General features: G+C 28.7%; 1 protein-coding gene across 1 annotated transcript; it reads left to right on the top strand.

Annotated features, from left to right (window-relative positions):
* Positions 1-26,384, top strand: LOC149537776 (uncharacterized). The gene is made up of 7 exons (XM_089802374.1): positions 1-64; positions 184-290; positions 560-772; positions 866-930; positions 1,162-1,780; positions 1,862-1,951; positions 26,292-26,384. The coding sequence occupies exons 1-7, from the start codon at positions 1-3 to the stop codon at positions 26,382-26,384; spliced, it is 1,251 nt and encodes a 416-aa protein (XP_089658500.1).
* The last annotated feature ends 235 nt before the right edge of the window (positions 26,385-26,619 follow it).

Here is a 26,619-nt window from a genome sequence, read left to right as displayed (position 1 = left end):
ATGGCTACCATTCGGGAGGTTTCTTATATACGCAAAGTGTTGGATGTTTATCTTGCTGCTTCAAGTTAGTTGATTAATGAGGACAAATCTTCCATTTTTTCTTTAACACTCCACCTTCTATTCAGAGGAGAATCGCTTATATTCTTAGATTCCAAATTGGAAGTCTTCCTGTGCTCTACTTAGGCATTCCTGTCTCTAGTGGTAGGCAGTCTAAGGATTCTTGGCAGGTCATTCTTGACAAGTTCCGGGCCAAAGTTACTCATTGGACCCATCGCTGGCTTCCTTTGTTGGTTGGGTCCAAATGATTCAATCTGTGGTTCAAACTCTGCCTCTCTATAGGAGTATGGTTTAGGTGGCGCCGTTGAGCTTTGTTAGGGAACTAGACTCCTTAGCAAGACAACTTTTATGGGCTAGTAATCTTTCTTCAACCAAGTGGAGTCTTGTCAAATGGGAGGTTGTCTGTAGCCCAAAATAGTTTGGTGGTCTTGGTTTATGACAATCAGTGCTAACTGGTACTACTTTGGCTGCCAAATTGTATTGGCATTGGTGTGTGGAAAAGGATCAGGTTTGGGCTAGAATTTTGTCTCTAAAGTACCTTCCAGGGATCCCCCATAATGATATCCCTCGGTATAGCTTGTGCGGGAAAGGCTCTGTGATTTGGAGTACTCTCAAGAAAGGAGCTGCGCTCATTAAGGGTGGCTTACATTGGATCTACAAAAGTGGCTTAGAGGCTCAGTTCTGGCATGATTCTTGGGATGAGTATCCTCCGCTGGTTGTTTAGTATCCTCATTTGTGCATGTTGGTTCAGAGTTTCTCTGATGCTAGATGGTCAAGAGTGTGTGACTTTAAATCTTTTTCCCCTTAGGGTCAGCTAGTGGAGGCGAGGTGGAAGAATCCGGAGGAATGGCCTATTTTTGGTTCGAAAGTGGAGTGAGCTAAGCTCTAGTACATTCTTTCGGGGCGAAACTGTAATGCCCTTAGGGGTGATGATGTGTTGGCTTGGTCCCCTAATCCTAAGGGCATGTATATTGTCTCCTCTGGTTATTAGGAGTTGCTCTCCCAACAGCTGGTGGGAGGGGAGGTTCAATGGTGGAAGAAAGTTTGGAGTCAATTTTCTTGGCCAAAATGTAACTGCTTTACTTGGACCTTGGTTTGGAACAGGTGCCTAACTTGGGACAATATTCGGAAGAGGGGTTTCTTCGGCCCATCGAGATGTATCCTTTGTAGTAGTGAGGAGGAAGACTCTGTGCATTTGTTCTTCCATTGCTCTTTCACTCTACAGTTATGGCATTTCTGGTGGGATGTTTGGAAACGCCCGTGCATTCATGTTTCCTCTCTAGCAAATTTTTTGTTGAGACTGGGGAGGCCCCCATCCCTGGCTCCCTTCTTGCAAGATGTTTGGTATATTGGACCTACCTTTTTGCTATGGCAAGTCTGGCTAGAACGAAATCAAAGAATATTTCGAGGAGAAGCTTTGGGGATTCAGCAGGTTTGGATTAGAATTTTGGGAATGATTCAGGACACAGTCTTAGCTAAGAGTGAGGTGGTGATGCCTCTTGAGAGGGAGGATGCTGTAATGGTTGACAAGTTTGGAATTCTAGGAATTTCTCCAGAGTCTGCCTGTGCTAGGAGAGGTAGAAGGGTAAAACATAAAGTTCAAAGGATAGGGAAATGGATGACCCCTCCGGTTGGCATTTTAAAAGTTAATACTGATGGTTTGTCTAGGGGAAATCCAGGGCCTACTGGTATAAGTGGAATTGGTAGGGATTATTCTGGTAAGGTAGTTTTTATATTCTCAGTCAATAAAGGGATGCAAACTGTTAATAGAATGGAAGGGTTGGCTATTCTTTATGCTTTGTAGAGGGCATTTGCTCTTGGGTGGCGTAAGGTGATTTGTGAATCTGACTCTCAAGTTCTTGTGAATCTTCTACTTGAGAGAAAGTGTTCGAATGTTAGTCGGGAGTTGTCTTTGATAGTGCAATAGATTTTACAGGTTAGTTCTATGTTGGATTCAGTGTCTTATACCCATATTCCAAGGGAGTGGAATAGGGCAGCTGATAGTTTGGCAAAATGGGCATCTAGAAATATAGATGGTTGGTGGATTGATGAGTGGGAGCAGCTGCCAAGTGAGTTACGTCAAGATTTGGAGAGTACATTGACAAAGGATGTAAGTGGAATCAAGGAGAATTGATTTTGCTTCTCCAGCTTTTCTGTGGTTTCTAGTATTTCCTAGGGTTCAAGCCCTGGTCTGTTCTGTACTACTTTGATTTCACTTTCAATAAAGTTTTTACTCCTCTTTTTTCAAAAAAATAAGAAAAGTGTCTTTAATTAATTAAATATTATTTAATTAAATAGAAAAAGTAATTATGAGAGCATATCTCATTTTATTAAATTAAATATCTCAACAAAATTTCTCTTCAGTTCAAAAAGGGAAATTTCCAATTCACTATTGATCAAAAATGAGTTAAATCAGTTAACTCCTTTTTCTACTCAAATTGAATCACTTAACTCCTTATTTTACTCAAATTAAATCTATTAACTCCCTTTAATTTGAAAATCTCCCTTTATTACTGAACTTCACCTTTAATCTTGACCGTTGATGGAAATCGATCTCAACTGTTGATGAATTCCAGGAAAGTCTATTTAAGAGACTCTCATCTATTCATTTTGAAAGGTTGAATGAGAATTTGCATCGGATTGTTGCTGGAATTCATACTCACATTTGCTCATATTCACATACGCAAAGATCAAGTTTGACAAAAAGTTGACAAGATTTAACCACGGTTGACTTGAGTTGACTAGTTTTCAAAAGAATTTTGAAATAATTAAACAAAATTATTTAATTAAATGGAGTACTTACTTCTAATTAATTTAACAAAGTTATTTAATTAAATGAGAAGCCATTCCTAATTAATTAAATGAAGTTATTTAATTAAATAAGAAAAGTGTATCTAATTAATTAAAGATTATTTAATTAAATAGATAAAGTAATTATGAGAGACAATCTCATTTTATCAAATTAAATATCTCAACAAAATCTTTCTTCAGTTCAAAGAGAGAAATTTCCAGTTCACTATTGATCAAAAATTAGTTAAATCAGTTAACTCCTTTTTCTACTAAAATTGAATCAGTTAACTCTTTATTTTACTCAAATTAAATCTGTTAACTCCGTTTAATTTGGAAATCTCCCTTTATCACTGAACTTCAACTTTAATCTTGACCGTTGATTGAAATCGATCTCAACCGTTGATGACTTCCAGGAAAGTCTATTCAAGAGACCCTCATCTCTTCATTTTGAAAGGTTGAATGAGAATTTGCATCGAATTGTTGCTGGAATTCATACTCACATTTGCTCATATTCACATACGCAAAGATCAAGTTTGACCAAAAGTTGACCAGATTTAACCACGGTTGACATGAGTTGACTAGTTTCGAAAAGAATTTTGAAATAATTGAAAAAAATTATTTAATTAAATAGAGTACTTACTTCTAATTAATTAAACAAAGTTATTCAATTAAATTAGAAGTCATTCCTAATTAATTAAATGAAGTTATTTAATTAAATAAAAAAAGTGTCTCTAATTAATTAAAGATTATTTAATTAAATAGAAAAAGTAATTATGAGAGCATATCTCATTTTATTAAATTAAATAAATCAAAAAAATCTCTCCTCAGTTCAAAAAGGGAAATTTCCAGTTCACTATTGATAAAAAAATGAGTTAAATCAGTTGACTCCTTTTTCTACTCAAATTGAATCAGTTAAGTCCTTATTTTAATCAAATTAAATCTATTAACTCCCTTTAATTTGGAAATCTCTTTTTATGACTGAACTTCACATTTAATCCTGACTGTTGATTGAAATAGATCTCAACCGTTGATGAATTCCAAGAAAGTCTATTTAAGAGACCCTCATCTCTTCATTTTGAAAGGTTGAATGAGAACTTGCATCGAATTGTTACTGGAATTCATACTCACATTTGCTCATATTAACATACGCAAAGATCAAGTTTGACCAAAAATTGCCCAGATTTAACCACAGTTGAGTTGAGTTGACTAGTTTCGAAAAGAATTTTGAAATAATTAAACGAAATTATTTAATTAAATGGAGTACTTACTTCTAATTAATTAGACAAAGTTATTTATTTAAATGAGAAGCCATTCTTAATTAATTAAATGAAATTATTTAATTAAATAAGAAAAGTGTCTCTAATTAATTAAAGATTATTTAATTAAATAGAAAAAGTAATTATGAGAGCATATCTCATTTTATTAAATTAAATATCTCAACAAAATCTCTCTTCAGCTCAAAAAGGGAAATTTCCAATTCATTATTGATCAAAAATGAGTTAAATGAGTTAACTCCTTTTTCTACTCAAATTCAATCAGTTAACTCCTTATTTTACTCAAATTAACTATGTCAACTCCCTATAGGTTGGAAATCTCCCTTTTTGATTGAACTTCACCTTTAATCCTAACCATTGATTCAAATCGATCTCAACCATTGATGAATTCCAAGAAAGTCTATTTAAGAGACCCTCATCTCTTCATTTTGAAAGGATGAATGAGAATTTGCATCGAAATGTTGCTGGAATTCATACTCCCATACAAAAAGATCAAGTTTGACCAAAAGTTGACCAAATTTAACTATGGTTAACTAGTTTCGAAAAGAATTTTGAAATTATTTAAAGAAATTATTTAATTAAATGGAGTACTTCTAATTAATTAAAGAAAGTTATTTAATTAAATGAGAAGCCATTCCTAATTAATTAAATGAAGTTATTTAATTAAATAAGAAAATTGTCTCTAATTAATTAAAGATTATTTAATTAAATAGAAAAAGTAATTGTGAGAGCATATCTCACTTTATTAAATTAAATATCTCAACAAAATATCTCTTCAGTTCAAAAAGGGAAATTTTCAGTTCACTATTGATAAAAATGAGTTAAATCAATTAACTCCTTTTTCTACTCAAATTAAATCTGCTAACTCCTTATTTTACTCAAATTAAATCTGTTCAATCCCTTTAATTTGGAAATCTTCTTTTATGACTAAACTTCACCTTTAATGCTGTTCGTTGATTGAAATCGATCTCAACCATTGATGAATTCGAAGAAAGTCTATTTAAGAGACCCTCATATCTTCATTTTAAAAGGTTGAATGAGAATTTGCACTGAATTGTTGTTAGAATTCATACTCACATTTGCTCATATTCACATACACAAAGATCAAGTTTGACCAAAAGTTGACTAGATTTAACCACAGTTGACTAGTTTCGAAAAGAAGTTTGAAATAATTAAACGAAATTATTTAATTGAATGGAGCACTTACTTCTAGTTAATTAAACAAAGTTATTTAATTAAATGAGAAGCCATTCCTAATTAATTAAATGAAGTTATTTAATTAAATAAGAAAATTGTCTATAATTAATTAAAGATTATTTAATTAAATAAAAAAAGTAATAATGAGAGCCTATCTCATTTTATTAAATTAAATATCTCAACAAAATCTTTCTTCAGTTCAAAAAGGGAAATTTTCAGTTCACTATTGATCAAAAATGAGTTAAATCAGTTAACTGCTTTTTCTGCTCAAATTGAATCAGTTAACTCCTTATTTTACTCAAATTAAATATGTTAACTCTGTTTAATTTGGAAATCTCCCTTTATGACTGAAGTTCACTTTTCATCCTAACCGTTGATTGAAATCGATTTCAACTGTTGATGAATTCCAAGAAAGTCTATATAAGAGACCCTCATCAATTAATTTTGAAAGGTTGAATGAGAATTTGCATCAAATTGTTGTTGGAATTCATACTCACATTTGCTCATATTCACATACGCAAAGATCAAGTTTGACCAAAAGTTTGACCAGATTTAACCACGGTTGATTTGAGTTGACTAGTTTCAAATTTTTTTTTAAATAATTAAACAAAATTATTTAATTAAATGGAGTACTTACTTCTAATTAATTAAACAAAGTTATTTAATTAAATAAGAAAACTGTATCTGATTAATTAAAGATTATTTAATTAAATAGAAAAAGTAATTATGAGAGCATATGCCATTTTATTAAATTAAATATCTCAACAAAATCTCCCTTCGGTTCAAAAAGGGAAATTTCTAGTTTACTATTGATAAAAAATGAGTTAAATCAGTTAACTGCTTTTTCTACTCAAATTGAATCAGTTAACTCCTTATTTTACTCAAATTAAATCTGTTAACTCCCTTTAATTTGGAAATCTTCCTTTATGACTGAACTTCACCTTTAATCCTGACCGTTGATTGAAATCGATCTCAACTGTTGATGAATTCCAGGAAAGTCTATTTAAGAGACCCTCATCTCTTTATTTTAAAAGGTTGAATGAGAATTTGCATCAAATTATTGCTGGAATTCATACTCACATTTGCTCATATTCACATACGCAAAGGTCAAGTTTAACCAAAAGTTGACCAGATTTAACCACGGTGGACTTGAGTTGACTAGTTCCGAAAAGAATTTTGAAATAATTAAACGAAATTATTTAATTAAATGGAGTACTTACTTCTAATTAATTAGATAAAGTTATTTAATTAAATGAGAAGCCATTCCTAATTAATTAAATGAAGTTATTTAATTAAATAAGAAAAGTGTCTCTAATTAATTAAAGATTATTTAATTAAATAGAAAAAGTAATTATGAGAGCATATCTCATTTTATTAAATTAAATATCTCAACAAAATCTCTCTTCAACTCAAAAAGGGAAATTTCCAGTTCACTATTGATCAAAAATGAGTTAAATGAGTTAACTCCTTTTTTCACTTAAATTGAATGAGTTAACCCCTTATTTTACTCAAATTAAATATGTTAACTCCCTATAGGTTGGAAATCTCCCTTTTTGATTGAACTTCACCTTTAATCCTAACCATTGATTCAAATCGATCTCAACCATTGATGAATTCAAGAAAAGTCTATTTAAGAGACCCTCATCTCTTCATTTTGAAAGCATGAATGCGACTTTGCATCGAAATGTTGCTGGAATTCATACTCACATACACAAAGATCAAGTTTGACCAAAAGTTGACCAAATTTAACCACGGTTTACTAGTATCGAAATTTTTTTTGAAATAATTAAACGAAATTATTTAATTAAATGGAGTACTTCTAATTAATTAAAGAAAGTTATTTAATTAAATGAGAAGCAATTCCTAATTAATTAAATAAATTTATTTAATTAAATAAGAAAATTATCTCTAATTTATTAAAGATTATTCAATTAAATAGAAAAAGTAATTGTGAGAGCATATCTCATTTTATTAAATTAAATATCTTAACAAAATATCTCTTAAGTTCAAAAAGGAAAATTTTCAGCTCACTATTGATCAAAAATGAGTTAAATCAATTAACTCCTTTTTCTACTCAAATTAAATCTGTTAACTCTTTATTTTACTCAAATTAAATCTGTTCACTCCCTTTAATTTGGAAATCTCCCTTTATGACTGAACTTCACCTTTAATGTTGTTCGTTGATTGAAATCGATCTCAACCGTTGATGAATTCGAGGAAAGTCTATTTAAGAGACCCTCATATCTTCATTTTAAAAGGTTGAATGAGAATTTGCATTGAATTGTTGCTGAAATTCATACTCACATTTGCTCATATTCACATACACAAAGATCAAGTTTGACCAAAAGTTGACTAGATTTAACCATAGTTGACTAGTTTCGAAAAGAAGTTTGAAATAATTAAATGAAATTATTTAATTAAATGGAGCACTTACTTCTAGTTAATTAAACAAAGTTATTTAATTAAATGAGAAGCCATTCCTAATTAATTAAATGAAGTTATTTAATTAAATAAAAAAATTATCTATAATTAATTAAAGATTATTTAATTAAATAAAAAAAGTAATAATGAGAGCCTATCTCATTTTATTAAATTAAATATCTCAACAAAATCTTTCTTCAGTTCAAAAAGGGAAATTTTCAGTTCACTATTGATAAAAAATGAGTTAAAATAGTTAACTGCTTCTTCTACTCAAATTGAATTAGTTAACTCCTTATTTTACTCAAATTAAATCTGTTAACTCCGTTTAATTTGGAAATCTCCCTTTATGACTGAAGTTCACTTTTAATCCTGACCGTTGATTGAAATCGATCTCAACCGTTGATGAATTCCAAGAAAGTTTATTTAAGAGACCCTCATCAATTCATTTTGAAAGGTTGAATGAGAATTTGCATCAAATTGTTGCTAGAATTCATATTCACATTTTCTCATATTCACATACGCAAAGATCAAGTTTGACCAAAAGTTTGACCAGATTTAACCACGGTTGACTTGAGTTGACTAGTTTCAATTTTTTTAAAAATAATTAAACAAAATTATTTAATTAAATGGAGTACTTACTTCTAATTAATTAAACAAAGTTATTTAATTAAATGAGAAGCCATTCCTAATTAATTAAATGAAGTTATTTAATTAAATAAGAAAAGTGCATCTGATTAATTAAAGATTATTTAATTAAATAGAAAAAGTAATTATGAAAGCATGTGTCATTTTATTAAATCAAATATCTCAACAAAATCAATCTTCGGTTCAAAAAGGGAAATTTTTAGTTCACTATTGATCAAAAATGAGTTAAATCATTTAACTCCTTTTTCTACTCAAATTGAATCAGTTAACTCCTTATTTTACTCAAATTAAATCTATTAACTCCCTTTAATTTGGAAATCTTCCCTTATGACTGAACTTCAACTTTAATCCTGACTGTTGATTGAAATCGATCTCAACCTTTGATGAATTCCAGGAAAGTCTATTTAAGAGACTCTCATCTCTTAATTTTAAAAGGTTGAATGAGAATTTGTATCAAATTGTTGTTGGAATTCATGCTCACATTTGCACATATTAACATACGCAAAGATTAAGTTTGACTAGATTTAATTATGGTTGACTTGAGTTGACTAGTTTCAAATTATTTTTAAAATAATTAAACGAAATTATTTAATTAAATGGAGTACTTACTTCTAATTAATTAGACAAAGTTATTTAATTAAATGAGAAGCCATTCCTAATTAATTAAATGAAGTTATTTAATTAAATTAAATATCTCAACAAAATCTCTCTTCAGTTTAAAAAGGGAAATTTTCAGTTCACTATTGATAGAAAATGAGTTAAATTAGTTAACACCTTTTTCTACTCAAATTGAATTAGTTAACTCCTTATTTGACTCAAATTAAATATGTTAACTCCCTATAGGTTGGAAATCTCCCTTTTTGATTGAACTTCACCTTTAATCCTAACCATTGATTCAAATCAAACTCAACCATTGATGAATTTCAGGAAAGTCTATTTAAGAGACCCTCATCTCTTCATTTTGGAAGGATGAATGAGAATTTGCATCGAAATGTTGCTGGAATTCATACTCACATACACAAAGATCAAGTTTGACCAAAAGTTGACCAAATTTAACCACAGTTTACTAGTTTCAAAAAGAATTTTGAAATAATTAAACGAAATTATTTAATTAAATGGAGTACTTCTAATTAATTAAAGAAAGTTATTTAATTAAATGAGAAGCCATTCCTAATTAATTAAATGAAGTTATTTAATTAAATAAGAAAATTGTCTCTAATTAATTAAAGATTATTTAATTAAATAGAAAAAGTAATTGTGAGAGCATATCTCATTTTATTAAATTAAATATCTCAACAAAATATCTCTTCAGTTGAAAAAGGAAAATTTTCAGTTCACTATTGATCAAAAATGAGTTAAATCAATTAACTCCTTTTTCTACTCAAATTAAATCTGTTAACTCCTTATTTTACTCAAATTAAATCTGTTCACTCCCTTTAATTTGGAAATCTCTCTTTATGACTGGACTTCACCTTTAATGCTGTTCGTTGATTGAAATCGATCTCAACCGTTGATGAATTCGAACAAAGTCTATTTAAGAGACCCTCATATCTTCATTTTAAAAGGTTGAATGAGAATTTGCATTGAATTGTTGCTGGAATTCATACTCACATTTGCTCATATTCACATACAAAAAGATCAAATTTGACCAAAAGTTGACTAGATTTAACCACAGTTGACTAGTTTCGAAAAGAAGTTTAAAATAATTAAACAAAATTATTTAATTAAATGGAGCACTTACTTCTAGTTAATTAAAAAAAATTATTTAATTAAATGAGAAGCCATTCCTAATTAATTAAATGAAGTTATTTAATTAAATAAGAAAATTGTCTATAATTAATTAAAGATTATTTAATTAAATAAAAAAAGTAATAATGAGAGCCTATCTCATTTTATTAAATTAAATATCTCAACAAAATCTCTCTTCAGTTCAAAAAGGGAAATTTTCAATTCACTATTGATAAAAAATGAGTTAAATTAGTTAACCGCTTTTTCTACTCAAATTGAATCAGTTAACTTCTTATTTTACTCAAATTAAATCTGTTAACTCCGTTTAATTTGGAAATCTCCCTTTATGACAGAAGTTCACTTTTAATCCTGACCTTTGATTGAAATCGATCTCAACCATTGATGAATTCAAAGAAAGTCTATTTAAGAGACCCTCATCAATTCATTTTGAAAGGTTGAATGAGAATTTGCATCAAATTGTTGCTGGAATTCATACTCACATTTGCTCCTATTCACATACACAAAGATCAAGTTTGACCAAAAGTTTGACTAGATTTAACCACGATTGACTTGAGTTGACTAGTTTCGAAAAGAATTTTGAAATAATTAAACGAAATTATTTAATTAAATGGAGTACTTACTTCTAATTCATTAAACAAAGTTATTTAATTAAATGAGAAGCCATTCCTAATAAATTAAATGAAATTATTTAATTAAATAAGAAAAGTGTCTCTAATTAATTAAATATTATTTAATTAAATAGAAAAAGTAATTATTAGAGCATATCTCATTTTATTAAATTAATTATCTCAACAAAATCTCTCTTCAATTCAAAAAGGGAAATTTCTAGTTCACTATTGATAAAAAATGAGTTAAATGAGTTAACTCCTTTTTCTACTCAAATTGAATTAGTTAGCTTCTTATTTTACTCAAATTAAATCTATTAACTCCCTTTAATTTGGAAATATCCCTTTATGATTGAACTTCACCTTTAATCTGACGGTTGATTGAAATCGATCTTAACCGTTGATGATTTCCAGGAAAGTCTATTTAAGAGACCCTCATCTCTTCATTTCGAAAGATTGAATGAGAATTTGCATTGAATTGTTGCTGAAATTCATACTCACATTTGCTCATATTCACATACGCAAAAATCAGGTTTCACCAAAAGTTGACTAGATTTAACCACGGTTGACATGAGTTGACTAGTTTCGAAAAAAAATTTGAATTAATAAAAAAAAATTATTTAATTAAATGAGAAGGCATTTCTAACTAATTAAATGAAGTTATTTAATTAAATAAGAAAAGTATCTCTAATTAATTAAAGATTATTTAATTAAATAGAAAAAGTAATTATGAGAGCATATCTCATTTTATTAATTTAAATATCTCAACAAAATCTCTCTTTAGTTCAAAAAGGGAAATTTTTAGTTCACTATTGATCAAAAATGAGTTAAATCAGTTAACTCCTTTTTCTACTCAAATTGAATCAGTTAACTCCTTATTTTACTCCAATTAAATCTTTTAACTCCCTTTAATTTGAAAATCTCCCTTTATGACTGAACTTCACCTTTAATCTTGACCATTGATTGAAATCGAACTCAACCGTTGATGAATTCTTGGAAAGTCTATTTAAGAGACCCTCATCTCTTCATTTTGAAAGGTTGACTAAAAATTTGCATCGAATTTTTGCTAGGATTCATACTTACCTTTGCTCATATTCACATACGCAAAAATCAAATTTGACCAAAATTTGACCAAATTTAACCACGGCTGACTTGAGTTGACTAGTTTCGAAAAGAATTTTGAAATAATTAAACGAAATTATTTAATTAAATGGAGTATTTCATTTTAACTAATTAAACAAAGTTATTTAAATAAATGAGATGCCATTCCTAACTAATTAAATGAAGTTATTTAATTAAATAAGAAAAGTGTCTCTAATTAATTAAAGATTATTTAATTAAATAGAAAAAGTAATTATGAGAGCATATCTCATTTTATTAAATTAAATATCTCAACAAAATCTCTCTTCAGTTCAAAAAGGGAAATTTCTAGTTCACTATTGATAAAAAATGAGTTAAATTAGTTAATTCATTTTTCTACTCAAATTGAATCGGTTAACTCCTTATTTTACTCAAATTAAATTTGTTAACTCCCTTTAATTTGCAAATCTGCCTTTATGATTGAACTTCACCATTAATCTTGACTGTTGATTGAAATCGAACTGAACCGTTGATGAATTCTAGGAAAGTCTATTTAAGAGACCCTCATCTCTTCATTTTGAACGGTTGAATGAGAATTTGCATCAAATTTTTGTCAGAAGTCATACTCACATTTGCTCATATTCACATATGCAAAGATCAAGTTTGACCAAAAGTTGACTAAATTCAACCACGGTTGACTTGAGTTGACTAGTTTTGAAAAGAATTTTGAAATAATTAAACGAAATTATTTATATAAATTGAGTACTTACTTCTAATTAATTAAACAAAGTTATTTAATTAAATGAGAAGCCATTCCTAATTAATTAAATGAAGTTATTTAATTAATTAAGAAAATTGTCTCTAATTAATTTAAGATTATTTAATTAAATACAAAAAGTAATTACGAGAGCATATCTCATTTTATAAAATTAAATATCTAACAAAATCTCTCTTAAGTTCAAAAAGGGAAATTTCCAGTTCAGTATTGATCAAAAATGAGTTAAATGAGTTAACTCCTTTTTCTACTCAAATTGAATCAGTTAACTCCTTATTTTACTCAACTTAAATCTGTTAACTCCCTTTAATTTGAAAATCTCCCTTTATGACTGAACTTCACCTTTAATCCTGACCATTGATTGAAATCGATCTAAATCGTTTATGAATTTCATGAAAGTCTATTTCAGAGACTCTCATCTCTTCATTTTGAAAGGTTGAATGAGAATTTGCATCGAATTGTTGCTGGAATTCATACTCACATTTGCTCATATTCACATACACAAAGATCATGTTTGACCAAAAGTTGACCTGATTTAACCACGGTTGACTTGAGTTGACTAGTTTCAAATTTTGTTTTGAAATAATTAAATGAAATTATTGAATTAAATAGAGTACTTAGTTCTAATTAATTAAACAAAGTCATTTAATTAAATGAGAAGCCATTCCTAACTAATTAAATGAAGCTATTTAATTAAATAAGAAAAGTATCTCTAATTAATTAAAGATTTAATTAAATATAAAAAGTAATTATGAGAGCATATCTCATTTTATTAAATTAAATATCTCAACAAAATCTCTCTTCAGTTCAAAAAGGAAAATTTCCAATTCACTATTGATAAAAAATGAGTTAAATCAATTAACTCATTTTTCTACTCAAATTGAATCAGTTAACTCTTTATTTTACTCAAATTAAATCTGTTAACTCCCTTTAATTTGGAAATCTCCCTTTATGCCTGAACTTCACCTTTAATCCTGACCGTTGATTAAAATCAATCTCAACCATTGATGAATTCAAGAAAAATCTATTTAAGAGACCCTCGTCTCTTCATTTTGAAAGGTTGAATGAGATTTGCATCGAATTGTTGTTGGTATTCATACTCACATTTGCTCATATTCATATACGCAAAGATAAAGTTTGAGCAAAAGTTCACCAGATTTAACGACGGTTGACTCGAGTTGACTAGTTTCGAAAAGAATTTTGAAATAATTAAACAAAATTATTTAATTAAATGGAGTACTTACTTCTAATTAATTAAAAAAAGTTATTTAATTAAATGAGAAGCGATTTCTAACTAATTCAATGAAGTTATTTAATAAAATAAGAAAAGTGTGTCTAATTAATTAAAGATTATTTAACTAAATAAAAAAAGTAATTATGAGAGCATATCTAATTTTATTAAATTAAATATCTGAACAAAATCTCTCTTCTTTTTAAAAGGGGAAATTTCTAGTTCACTATTGATAAAAAATGATTTAAATTAGTTAACTCCTTTTTCTACTCAAATTTAATCAGTTAACTCCTTATTTTACTGAAATTTAATCTGTTAACTCCCTTTAATTTGAAAATCTTCCTTTATGACTGAACTTCACCTTTAATCCTGACCGTTGATTGAAATTGACCTCAACCATTGATGAATTCTAGAAAAGTCTATATAAGAGACCCTCATCTCTTCATTTTGAAAGGTTGAATGAGAATTTGCATCAAATTGTTGCTGGAATTCATACTCACATTTGCTCATATTCACACACACAAATATCAAGTTTGACCAAAAGTTGACTAGATTTAACCACGGTTGACTTGAGTTGATTAGTTTCGAAAAGAATTTTGAAATAATTAAACAAAATTATTTAATTAAATGGAGTACTTACTTCTAATTAATAAAACAAAGTTATTTAATTAAATGAAAAGTCATTCCTAATTAATTAAATGAAGTCATTTAATTAAATAAGAAAAGTGTCTCTAATTAAGTAAAGATTATTTAATTAAATAAAAAAAGTAATTATGAGAGCATATCTCATTTTATTAAATTAAATATCTCAACTAAAACTCTCTTCAGTTCAAAAAGAGAAATTTTCAGTTCACTATTGATCAAAAATGAGTTAAATCAGTTAACTCATTTTTCTACTAAAATTGAATTAGTTAACTCTTTATTTTACACAAATTAAATCTGCTAACTTCATTTAATTTGGAAATCTCGCTTTATGACTGAACTTCACCTTCAATCCTGACCGTTGATTGAAATTGATCTCAACCGTTGATGAATTCTGTGAAAGTCTATTTAAGAGACCCTGAACTCTTCATTTTGAAAGGTTGAATGAGAATTTGCATCGAATTGTTGCTGGAATTCATACTCACATTTTCTCATATTCACATACACAAATATCAAGTTTGACCAAAAGTTGACTAGATTTAACCACGATTGACTTGAGTTGATTAGTTTCGAAAAGAATTTTGAAATAATTAAATGAAATTATTTAATTAAATGGAGTACTTACTTCTAATTAATAAAACAAAGTTATTTAATTAAATGAACAGTCATTCCTAATTAATTAAATGAAGTCATTTAATCAAATAAGAAAACTGTCTCTAATTAAGTAAAGATTATTTAATTAAATAGAAAAACTAATTATGAGAGCATATCTCATTTTATTAAATTAAATATCTGAACAAAGTCTCTCTTCAGTTCAAAAAGGGAAATTTTCAGTTCACTATTGATCAAAAATGAGTTAAATCAGTTGACTTCTTTTTCTACTCAAATGGAATCAGTTAACTCCTTATTTTAGTCAAATTAAATCTGTCAACTCCCTTTAAATTGGAAATATCCCTTTATGACTGAACTTCATCTTTAATCGTGGCCGTTGATTGAAATCGATCTCAACCATTGATAAATTCCAGGAAAGTCTATTTAAGAGACCCTCATCTCTTCATTTTGAAAGGCTGAATGAGAATTTGCATTGAAATGTTGCTGGAATTCATACTCACATTTGCTCATATTCACATACGCAATGATCAAGTTTGACGAAAAGTTTACCAGATTTAACCACAGTTGACTTGAGTTGACTAGTTTCAAATTTTTTTTAAAATAATTAAACTAAATTATTTAATTAAGTGGAGTACTTTCTTCTAATTAATTAAACAAAGTTATGTGATTAAATGAGAAGCCATTCCTAGTTAATTAAATGAAGTTATTTAATTAAATAAGAAAAGTGCCTCTAATTAATTAAAGATTATTTAATTAAATAGAAAAAGTAATTATGAGAGCATATCTCATTTTATTAAATTAAATATCCCAACAAAATCTCTCTTCAGTTCAAAAAGGAAAATTTTCATTTCACTATTGATCAAAAATGAGTTAAATCAGGTAACTCCTTTTTCTACTCAAATTGAATCGGTTAACTCCTTATTTTACTCAAATTAAATCTGTAAACTCGCTTTAATTTAGAAATCTCCCTTTATGACTAAACTTCGCCTTTAATCCTGACCGTTGATTGAAATCGATCTCAACCGTTGAGTAATTCTAGGAAAGTCTATTTAAGAGACCCTCATCTCTTTATTTTGAAAGGTTGAATGAGAATTTGCATCGAATTGTTGCTGGAATTCATACTCACATTTGCTCATATCCACATACACAAATATCAACTTTGACCAAAAGTTGACCAGATTTAACCAAGGTTGACTTGAGTTGACTAGTTTCAAAAAAAAATTTGAAATAATTAAACGAAATTATTTAATTAAATGGAGTACTTACTTTTAATTAATTAAACAAAGTTATTTAATTAAATGCGAAGCCATTCCTAATTAATTAAATGAAGTTATTTAATTAAATAAGAAAAGTGTCTCTAATTAATTAAAGATTATTTAATTAAATATAAAAAGTAATTATGAGAGCATATCTCATTTTATTAAATTAAATATCTCAACAAAATCTCTCTTCAGTTCAAAAAGGGAAATTTCCAGTTCACTATTGATAAAAAAATGAGTTATATCAGTTAACTTCTTTTTTTACTCAAATTGAATCAGTTAACTTCTTTTTTTACTCAAATTAAATCTGTTAACTCACTTTAATTTGAAAATCTCCCTTTATGACTTAACTTCACCTTTAATCCTGACCGTTGATTGAAATCGATCTCAACCTTTGATGAATTCCAAGAAAGTCTATTTAAGATACCCCCATCTCTTCATTTTGAAAGGTTAAATGATAATTTACATCGAATTGTTGCTGGAATTCATACTCACATTTGCTCATATTCATATACGCAAAGATCAAGTTTGACCAAAAGTTGACTAAATTTAACCACGGTTGACTTGAGTTGATTAGTTTCTAAAAGAATTTTAAAATAATTAAATGAAATTATTTAATTAAATGGAGTACTTACTTCTAATTAATTAAACAAAGTTATTTAATTAAATGAGAAGCCATTCCTAATTAATTAAATGAAGTTATTTAATTAAACACTAAAAGTGCATCTAATTAATTAAAGATTACTTAATTAAATAGAAAAAGTAATTATGAGAGGATATCTCATTTTATTAAATTAAATATCTCAACAAAATCTCTCTTCAATTCAAAAAGGTAAATTTTCAGTTTACTATTGATCAAAAATGAGTTAAATCAGTTAACTCCTTTTTCTACTCAAGTTGAATTAGTTAAATCATTATTTTACTCAAATTAAATCTGTTAACTCCCTTTAATGTTACATCTACATTTCAACATAATCAAAAGATCATTATTCATTCATAAAAGAACTAATTATCAATCTTCGAATAAGAGATTATAACTTTTTAAAAATGATCAATTAAATCCACCAATTAACATAGGTACACCATCCATGACCTATTATCATTCTAATAATTCTTAATTAAAGCTTAATTAAATATTACTAAAATTTAAGCCTCTTCATAAAGTCATCACTAATAACCATACAAATAACTAAAGTCTTTATTCAAGTTATTAGGATAAGACCTAACAACTTTGATATTAGTATTTCTACAATCTCATTAAAAGAATTATATCAATTAAATCTCCATTACATAACTTAATTATTAATTAAATCCAATTAACTCTAGTTAATTGATTTAATTAATAACTTCACAACCAAACCATCAACCCAATGAATATTAGTTAACTAATAACTAAGTATAATTTGTACATTAAAAGTCAACTACAATCTAATGCACAAATAATCATTTTAATAGTTCAATAATAATAATTGGTTAATATTTAATAACAAACTATATTGAGAATCTTATTAATAGATCACATTCATCATGATAATCATTTCAAGTTAAAACTCTATCGCATATAATCATATTGTCAACTCAATGAACATTAATTGATTAAAATCAATTATAATCCAAATCCAAAAATTATTATCTTTTACAAACTTCAATTAATAAATAATCTCCGCTAGATTACTCTAATCAAATTAATTGATAGCTATTTAAACCATTTATATTATTATTTATTAATAATTTGTTAGACCCAACAAACATTAATAAATAATAAACTTATCAAAACTATAAATAATCGATCTAGAGAACCTTTACATAAACTTCATTAGATAACTCTTAATACCATTAAGGTATATCAATAAGACATAATGTATTAATCATAACAATAATTCAAATCGTAGCTATGTTAAAACAAGGTCAAAATGTAACAATGACCCATTGTCCAATATCATTAAAATTTGCGTCTCTTAATAATCATCATTAAACATCTTTATAATTACCACCTCTTAACTATTTAATATATATTAAATAGTATTTAATATACATTAAATAATTAATATTAAAAGTTCACTACATAAACTATATCAATATTTTTTCTTTTAATTTTTTCTCATTTAAAAATCTATTTACTTAGATTGACTAATAATTAATTACACTTCTTCTACTATTAACTAATCTTAATTAAATTTGATTTAATTAGACTAGATAATAAACCATATAAAACTAATGCATATTAATAAGATTCTACTAAGGGAAGATTGCAATAATATCTTTAATTCATTCCATGCTTTGATATATTATTTTTGTGAGTTTAAGCATAAAGAACTCTTGATTATGAGAAATGGAGAAATATATGTCCTTGAATAAAATAGTCTTAGTACGATGGCCATATCTCCCTAATTTACCATTGGATTGGGCTAAAATTGAAATATGTTGGAGAGGGCCAAGTTGCACCCATTCTGACTGGAGCGATCGAATAAATTCGATTACAATAAAAAGTTATGAATGACTGAGTTCGGGTCTATCCAAAGGGTAGCGACAGGACAATTTGTGATGAATTAAGAATTTTCTCCTAAAATAATTATTTTCTAAATTTAACCATTAATTTATAAATAGGTTTGACTCTAGATTTAGAAACCCTCTTCAAATCTATTTATCAATTTGATTCTAATTCGAACCCAAACCCGATAGATCTAATTCTTTCTCATTTGGAACTAGAGTTTTCTATTGTTTTCTTTACAACCTTACATATCTAGATTCCAATTTAATTGTAGAATCATTCACAAGAGTATTCAGACACATATAACAGACATGATGAAGATAGGAAGAGAAATAGTGCAAAAAGAATATGCGAATATCACGAGTGCACCTGGACACTGATGCTAATCTGCCATGCCTCAGAAGTCCATAGAAAATCCCTTCCTTCTCCATCATTCGCAATTCCTCCAAGATCCAAGCCAATCGAATCCTCCAAGTGACTAAAGGTGCTTATAGAAACATAGAAGCATGTAGGAACATATGAGCATATGAGCTTCTCGAATGCATGTAAGCTTTGAAGCTTCCATTTTAGCTTGTAGCTTGTAGCTTCCATTTAAGCTTGTCCAAAACACATTAGAAGAGCCTCTATTTAAAGGCCTCTAAGATACATCTAGAGTGTCTCTAGAAACAACTAGAAGATAAGCATGACAACCAAGCATAAGTCTTCTCCAACCTTCTAGATAAGTCATAAGGTTGTAGACACCATGTGCTCAAATAAAATGGTAACTCCTAAGTGTAGACAACTAGTGCATTCTTAGAGTGCAAACTCCAGTGTTGTCTACATGACAACTCTCGAGAATTTGCCAACTCCTATGTGAGAAAATATTAAAATAATGCACATTAATTAATTTGATATTTAATTTACTTTTTCCAATTTAATTAATTAATTTATTAAATCTCATGCACTTACTTTAATAATTTCACTTTTCAATCATGATATATCTATATTTTAATCACATGAAATATAGAATCTTTTAATAATTTTAAATATATTTTCCACATTTAAATTTCATTTTCCAAAAATTTATTGCTAAAATATTTATTAGCTTTAATAATAATATTATTTAGTCATTTATTTAAAAATGAACTCCAAATATATTATTATTAAAATTAATATTGTCACATTCCAAATTTAAAATTATAACTTTTATCTTCAAATTTAATTATTTTATTTAATTAATTTCTCAATTAATTAAATAAAATAAATATTAAAATATCATATTAATTTTCCATTAAATTAAACCATTAATTAAATCTTTTTAATTAGGCTTAATTAATAGAAAATACATCAAAGACTCATAAGGTAAAATATGAAAACCATCATAATCAAATACATACAAAATCCAACCAAGGGTTTAAATCACAAATTACGTCATCTGACGCATTTGGAGGGTACTCAACTCAGATACTTGTCCTAATTTCCAATTAGAACAAATAGCTTAAAAGGTTGAGATTTGGACTTGAAAATAAATCTCCTCTCTCTTATCATTGAGATAATGTGATAGGGTACGCTCATCTTGGAAAATTCAAAGAAGTCGATACCCGGTACCTGCAACTTGCATAAAAACCATGCATATACAAACACAATATATACTAAACTAAACAGGCAATGGCAGGAAGTGGTGCATCGTGTAGATCCCGACTAGCATGTGACTATGACTCCCATCCTTAACCACATCAGACACGCCATACAAAAGCAAACATGCAAAGCAAACACACACACCATACACATGCAAGTATGAGATAAGTTTCCATAAGATAACACATGATAATAAACCATCTTACTAATCATCATCAATAACTGAAAGCAATGTAATAATCATCATCAATAATTGTGAACACTAAAAATAATTATCATACATACATGAAATGTAGAGTCTAAGTAATCTCATAACATAATAAACTGAATCAATAGCCCAATATCTGATAATCTCAAAAGAATGCTACTAACCAACAATATAAAACTAGCTCTAAAAGAGTTCAGCAATGATAACAAAATGCGAACCAGGGGAAGGCACTACATCTACCCCCTTGGGATTAGGCTTACTCCTAGAAGCCTACAAGAATGAGAAACTAAGATACTCACTATGTGGGTCCCATTGATCCTTTTTCCTCCTTACAGGGGGATATGATTCCACTGAGAATATTATAACGCACTTAGAGCAATATGATTTTGGTTTAGTGGTAAACCGAAAATCATATTGATCCCACATCATTTCTTTAACAACTACTGAAATAGATCTCCTAATACATTCTAAATAAGAGCAACTTAATGCGTTCAAAAATAATCAAAGGCATACTACCTTAAATCATAGATAGAATGATACATGTTTTGCAACTAGAATAAGTTTCAATTTTCCAGTTTTACCCATGTTTAGGTTTAAGTAGAATTTTCAGTTAAGAAAGCTAAGTGTTGGAGTATGAAAAATATGCAAGTAACAGTTTAAGTTCTATTTTAGTCCACCTAGTTTCAAGTTTTCAGTTTAAAAGAGATACACATGATAGTTTAAAGTTTTGTTTTGTTCAACTAGTTAATAACTAGTAGCATTCCAATATACCCAGAGCTCCCAATGTTGAAACTTGGGCTCTGATACCAAATGTAATGCCCTGCCAAAGGATCCAAAAAATTTCACTAAGTTTACCAAACAATTTTTTTTTTAAACATAAAAGATAAACCATTCATAACATTCGTGGAAGCAATAGTAACATCCAACTGAAAGTAAACATAACATAACAGGTTACATTCTTTAAAGATCTCTTAACATTGAATTACATCTAACATAACTAATCATCCAACATCACATCCTTATGAAATAACCATGATACATCCAATGTTCTTAAACAATATGCAAGTGTCCTTTTTGTAATTACATTTTAGATTGCTCAATCATCCACTGTACGTGTTACAAGGTATGAAAAGCTTGAAAGAATAAACATCCATCATAAAATATAACCATATATCACAAACATAAATAACTAAGTGCACGGTTCTTCCCAACTATAAATAGCATCATTAGACCATCGTGGATCCTACTTATCCCTCCATGTGTAACATTCCAAAGCATCGAAGAGATCATCGATATTATCATAGTAGGAATGTCACTCCTAAAACATCCTACTAACATACAAAGTAAAGCATAAAGTAACATCATCTAACATATGCAAATAATCGATATAAGAAACATACCAGTAAATAAATCCATCATAAGGTATATCATCTATCATAATGATCCAAGAACAAAATGAAGATAAATACCAACCAAGAATACTCTAACCACGGTGTCTATGGATAGATCTCAAATGATAAGAGTGAAAAATACACTACCACCCGACCGCGTGGAACCTAAGTGGTCCACTCCCACCGTGCTGAGGAGATAATCTCAAGTCCCAAACAGGATATCAATTCACAAAGCACAAACTTCTATAAGTTTAGGAATCCTAAAAGTATACTAACTCAAAGGTTCCATCACACAAAACCAACATCTAATTCCCAGAGGCACATAATGACATGTAGGAAACCTACTATGCAAGCGAAAAAGTGTCATCACATTTATCACGTACAAGTTATCCTAGCAGTTAGCTCAACTCCACGGGTCCATACTGATCTCATGCAGCCACTAGTATCCTCTCATACTGACGAGGCATACTATGAAATGCAAGGTCGCAACCATGCATTCTTACTACTCCCATCCTAGCCTGTACAAGCGCTCAAGGCATGGGTGAGAACCAAAACAATTATCTTTTTAGGTTCATTTAATCTCCATTTAGTGTGTAAATGTTATCACTTATTAACCAAACTTACAATAAGTTACCTTGGCAGCCACTTAGGGCTCCGGCCCCCATTTCAAACCACTTCTCGAAACTACAAGTAGATTACCTACCCTAAGCTCATGGAATCATAAATCTCAAAATCACAAAAGATAATCTATAATAAAATCATCAAATATGCATAAAAGCATCAAATATCCATAATAAGAATCATTAAATCTCCAAGATAAGAATCATCAAATCTCCATGAGCATCTGAAAAAACATCTATAGAAAATCATGACCACAATAGTTCTCTATTGGCAACTAAAGGCACCATTGATAATCATAAATATCCATTGGTTCTCAACAACCAAAATATATCTCAAAATAAATAACTACAGCCATTGGTTCTTCAACAAGCAACCAAGAATATCTCAAAATCATACTGATCGAAGACTCCAAAATGGTTGAGTCAAACATGTCACAACATGACATCATCAATAAATAAATCCACATTTTAGTCCCATCATGGCGACTAGAAAGCAATCCAAGGATAACCGATCAATGACTCAAAAATGATTAGCTCAAGTGTCTCATACACATACATCTCAGCTTCACAAATGAAGACTAATAAACAATAACAATCAATAAATACAAATATTACATAGAGCATACGATCACATAACCATGGTTGGGCTTATAAAGATTGAGACCAAATAAAATCAACATGCCATCACATCTCATAACCCCCAAGCCTTTGGTAACAACCTAGGACTGGTCAACACTAGTTAACGTAAAATCGAAAACAAGAAGCATATATAATACACGATGCAAACACATATTTTGGTTTATTAAATTCACATAGTTGAATAATGTGTAGGGGTTTCCAATTTTTTGTTTGCAAGTTTTATGAGTGCACCTAGACACTGATGCTAATCCGCCATGCCTCAAAAGTCCATAGAAAATCCCTTCCTTCTCCATCATTCGCAATTCCTCCAAGATCCAAGCCAATCGAATCCTCCAAGTGACTAGAGGAGCTTATAGAAACATAGAAGCATGTAGGAACATATGAGCATATGAGCTTCTCCAATGCATGTAAGCTTTAAAGTTTTCATTTTAGCTTGTATCTTGTAGCTTCCATTTAAGCTTGTCCAAAACACACTAGGAGAGCCTCTATTTAAAGGCCTCTAAGATGCATCTAGAGTGTCTCTAGAAACAACTAGAAGATAAGCATGACAACCAAGCATAAGTCTTTTCCAACCTTCTAGATAAGTCATAAGGTTGTAGACACCATGTGCTCAAATAAAATGGTAACTCTTAAGTGTAGACAACTACTGCATTTTTAGAGTGCAAACTCCAGTGTTGTCTACATGACAACTCTCGAGAATTTGCCAACTTCTATGTGAGCAAATATTAAAATAATGCACATCAATTAATTTAATATTTACTTTATTCTTTCCAATTTAATAAATTTATTTATTAAATCTCATGCACTTACTTTAATAGTTCCACTTTTAAATCTTAATATATTTATATTTTAATCACATGAAATATAGAATCTTTTAATAATTTTAAATATATTTTCCACTTTTAAATTTCATTTTCTAAAAATTTATTGCTAAAATATTTATTAGCTTTAATAATAATATTATTTAGTCATTTATTTAAAAATGAACTCCAAATATATTATTATTAAAATTAATATTGTCACATTCCAAATTTAAAATTATAACTTTTATCTTCAAATTTAATTATTTTATTTAATTAATTTTTCAATTAATTAAATAAAATAAATATTAAAATATCATATTAATTTTCTATTAAATTAAATCATTAATTAAATCTTTTTAATTAGGCTTAATTAATAGAAAATACATCAAAGACTCATAAGGTAAAATATGAAAACCATCATAGCCAAATACATACAAAATCAAACCAAGGGTTTAAATCACGAATTACGTCATCTGACGCATTCAGAGGGTACTCAACTCAGATACTTGTCCTAATTTTTAATTAGAACAAATGGCTTAAAGGGTTGGGATTTGGACTTGAGAATTTATCTCCCCTCTCTTATCATTGAGATAATATGATAGGGTATGCTCATCCTGACAAATTCAGAAAAGTCGATACCTGGTACCTGCAACCTACATAAAAATTATGCATGTACAAACACAATATATACTAAACTAAATAGGCAATGGCAAGAAGTGGTGCATCGTGTAGATCCCGACTAGTAGGTGACTACGACTCCCTTCCTTAACCATATTAGACACGCCATAAAAAAGCAAACACACAAAGCAAACACGCACACCATACACATGCAGGTATGGGGTAAGTATCCATAAGAAAACACATGATAATAAACCATCTTCCTAATCATCATCAACAACTGAAAACAATGTAATAATCATCATCAATAATTGCGAACACTAAAAATAATTATCATACATACATGAAATGTAGAGTCTAAGTAATCTCATAACATAATAAACTGAATCCATAGCCCAATATCTGATAATCTCGAAAGAATGCTGCTAACCAAAAATATAAAACTAGCTCTAAAAGAGTTCAACAACGATAACAAAATGCGAACTAGGGGCAGCCACTACATTTAATCCTGACAATTGATTGAAATCGATCTCAACCGTTGATGAATTTCAAGAAAGTCTATTTAAGAGACCCTCATCTCTTCATTTTGAAAGGTTGAATGAGAATTTGCATCGAATTGTTGCTGGAATTCATACTCACATTTGCTCATACTCACATACGCAAAGATCAAGTTTGACAAAAACTTGACCAGATTTAACTAGGGTTGACTTGAGTTGACTAGTTTCAAAAAGAATTTTGAAATAATTAAACGAAATTATTTAATTAAATGGAGTACTTACTTCTAATTAATTAAACAAAGTTATTTAATTAAATGAGAAGCCATTCCTAATTAATTAAATAAAATTATTTAACTAAATAAGAAAAGTGCTTCTAATTAATTAAAAATTATTTAATTAATTAGAAAAAGTAATTGTGAGAGCATATCACATTTTATTAAATTAAATATCTCAACAAAATCTCTCTTCAGTTCAAAAAGGAAAATTTCCAGTTCACTATTGATAAAAAGTGAGTTAAATCAGTTACCTTCTTTTTCTACTCAAATTGAATCAGTTAACTCTTTATTTTACTCAAATTAAATCTGTTAACTCCCTTTAATTTGAAAATCTCCCTTTATGACTGAACTTCACCTTTAATCCTGACCATTGATTGAAATCGATCTCAACCGTTGATGAATTCCATGAAAGTCTATTTAAGAGACCCTCATTTCTTCATTTTGAAAGGTTGAATGAGAATTTGCATCGAATTGTTGCTAGAATTCATACTCACATTTGCTCATATTCACATACGCAAAGATCAAGTTTGACCAAAAGTTGACCAGATTTAACCACGGTTGACTTGAGTTGACTAGTTTTCAAAAGAATTTTGAAATAATTAAACAAATTATTTAATTAAATGGAGTACTTCTAATTAATTAAACAAAGTTATTTAATTAAATGAGAAGCCATTCCTAATTAATTAAATGAAGTTATTTAATTAAATAAGAAAATTGCCTCTAATTAATTAAAGATTATTTAATTAAATAGAAAAAGTAATTATGAGAACATACGTAGTACCCTTGTTGCCGCAGACCTGCGACGGCAGGTCTCTGCCTTCTACTGGCGCAGGGTACAAATCGTGCCCACAGCATATAATGTATAAACTTTTGTTTCATGCGATATGAATAGCGATACAAATTAATAAATTTTCCACTGCGATTTTATTAATCGCTCAATTCGATGCATTATATATAAATATACATAGGTATATATATATATATATATATATATCAGTGTATATATATATATATATATTCAAATTTTATAATAGATCCATAATAAATGTATACATATGCATATATATAAATATATATTTATATATATGTATATGTATGCAGATCTGAATACATAACCATGTAT

The sequence above is a fragment of the Cupressus sempervirens genome, chromosome 9 (assembly GCF_028749045.1).
Source record: "Cupressus sempervirens isolate cs-2001-9-10 chromosome 9, ASM2874904v1, whole genome shotgun sequence".
Lineage (NCBI taxonomy): Eukaryota > Viridiplantae > Streptophyta > Pinopsida > Cupressales > Cupressaceae > Cupressus > Cupressus sempervirens.
This window is presented reverse-complemented; position numbering and strand designations above follow the sequence as displayed.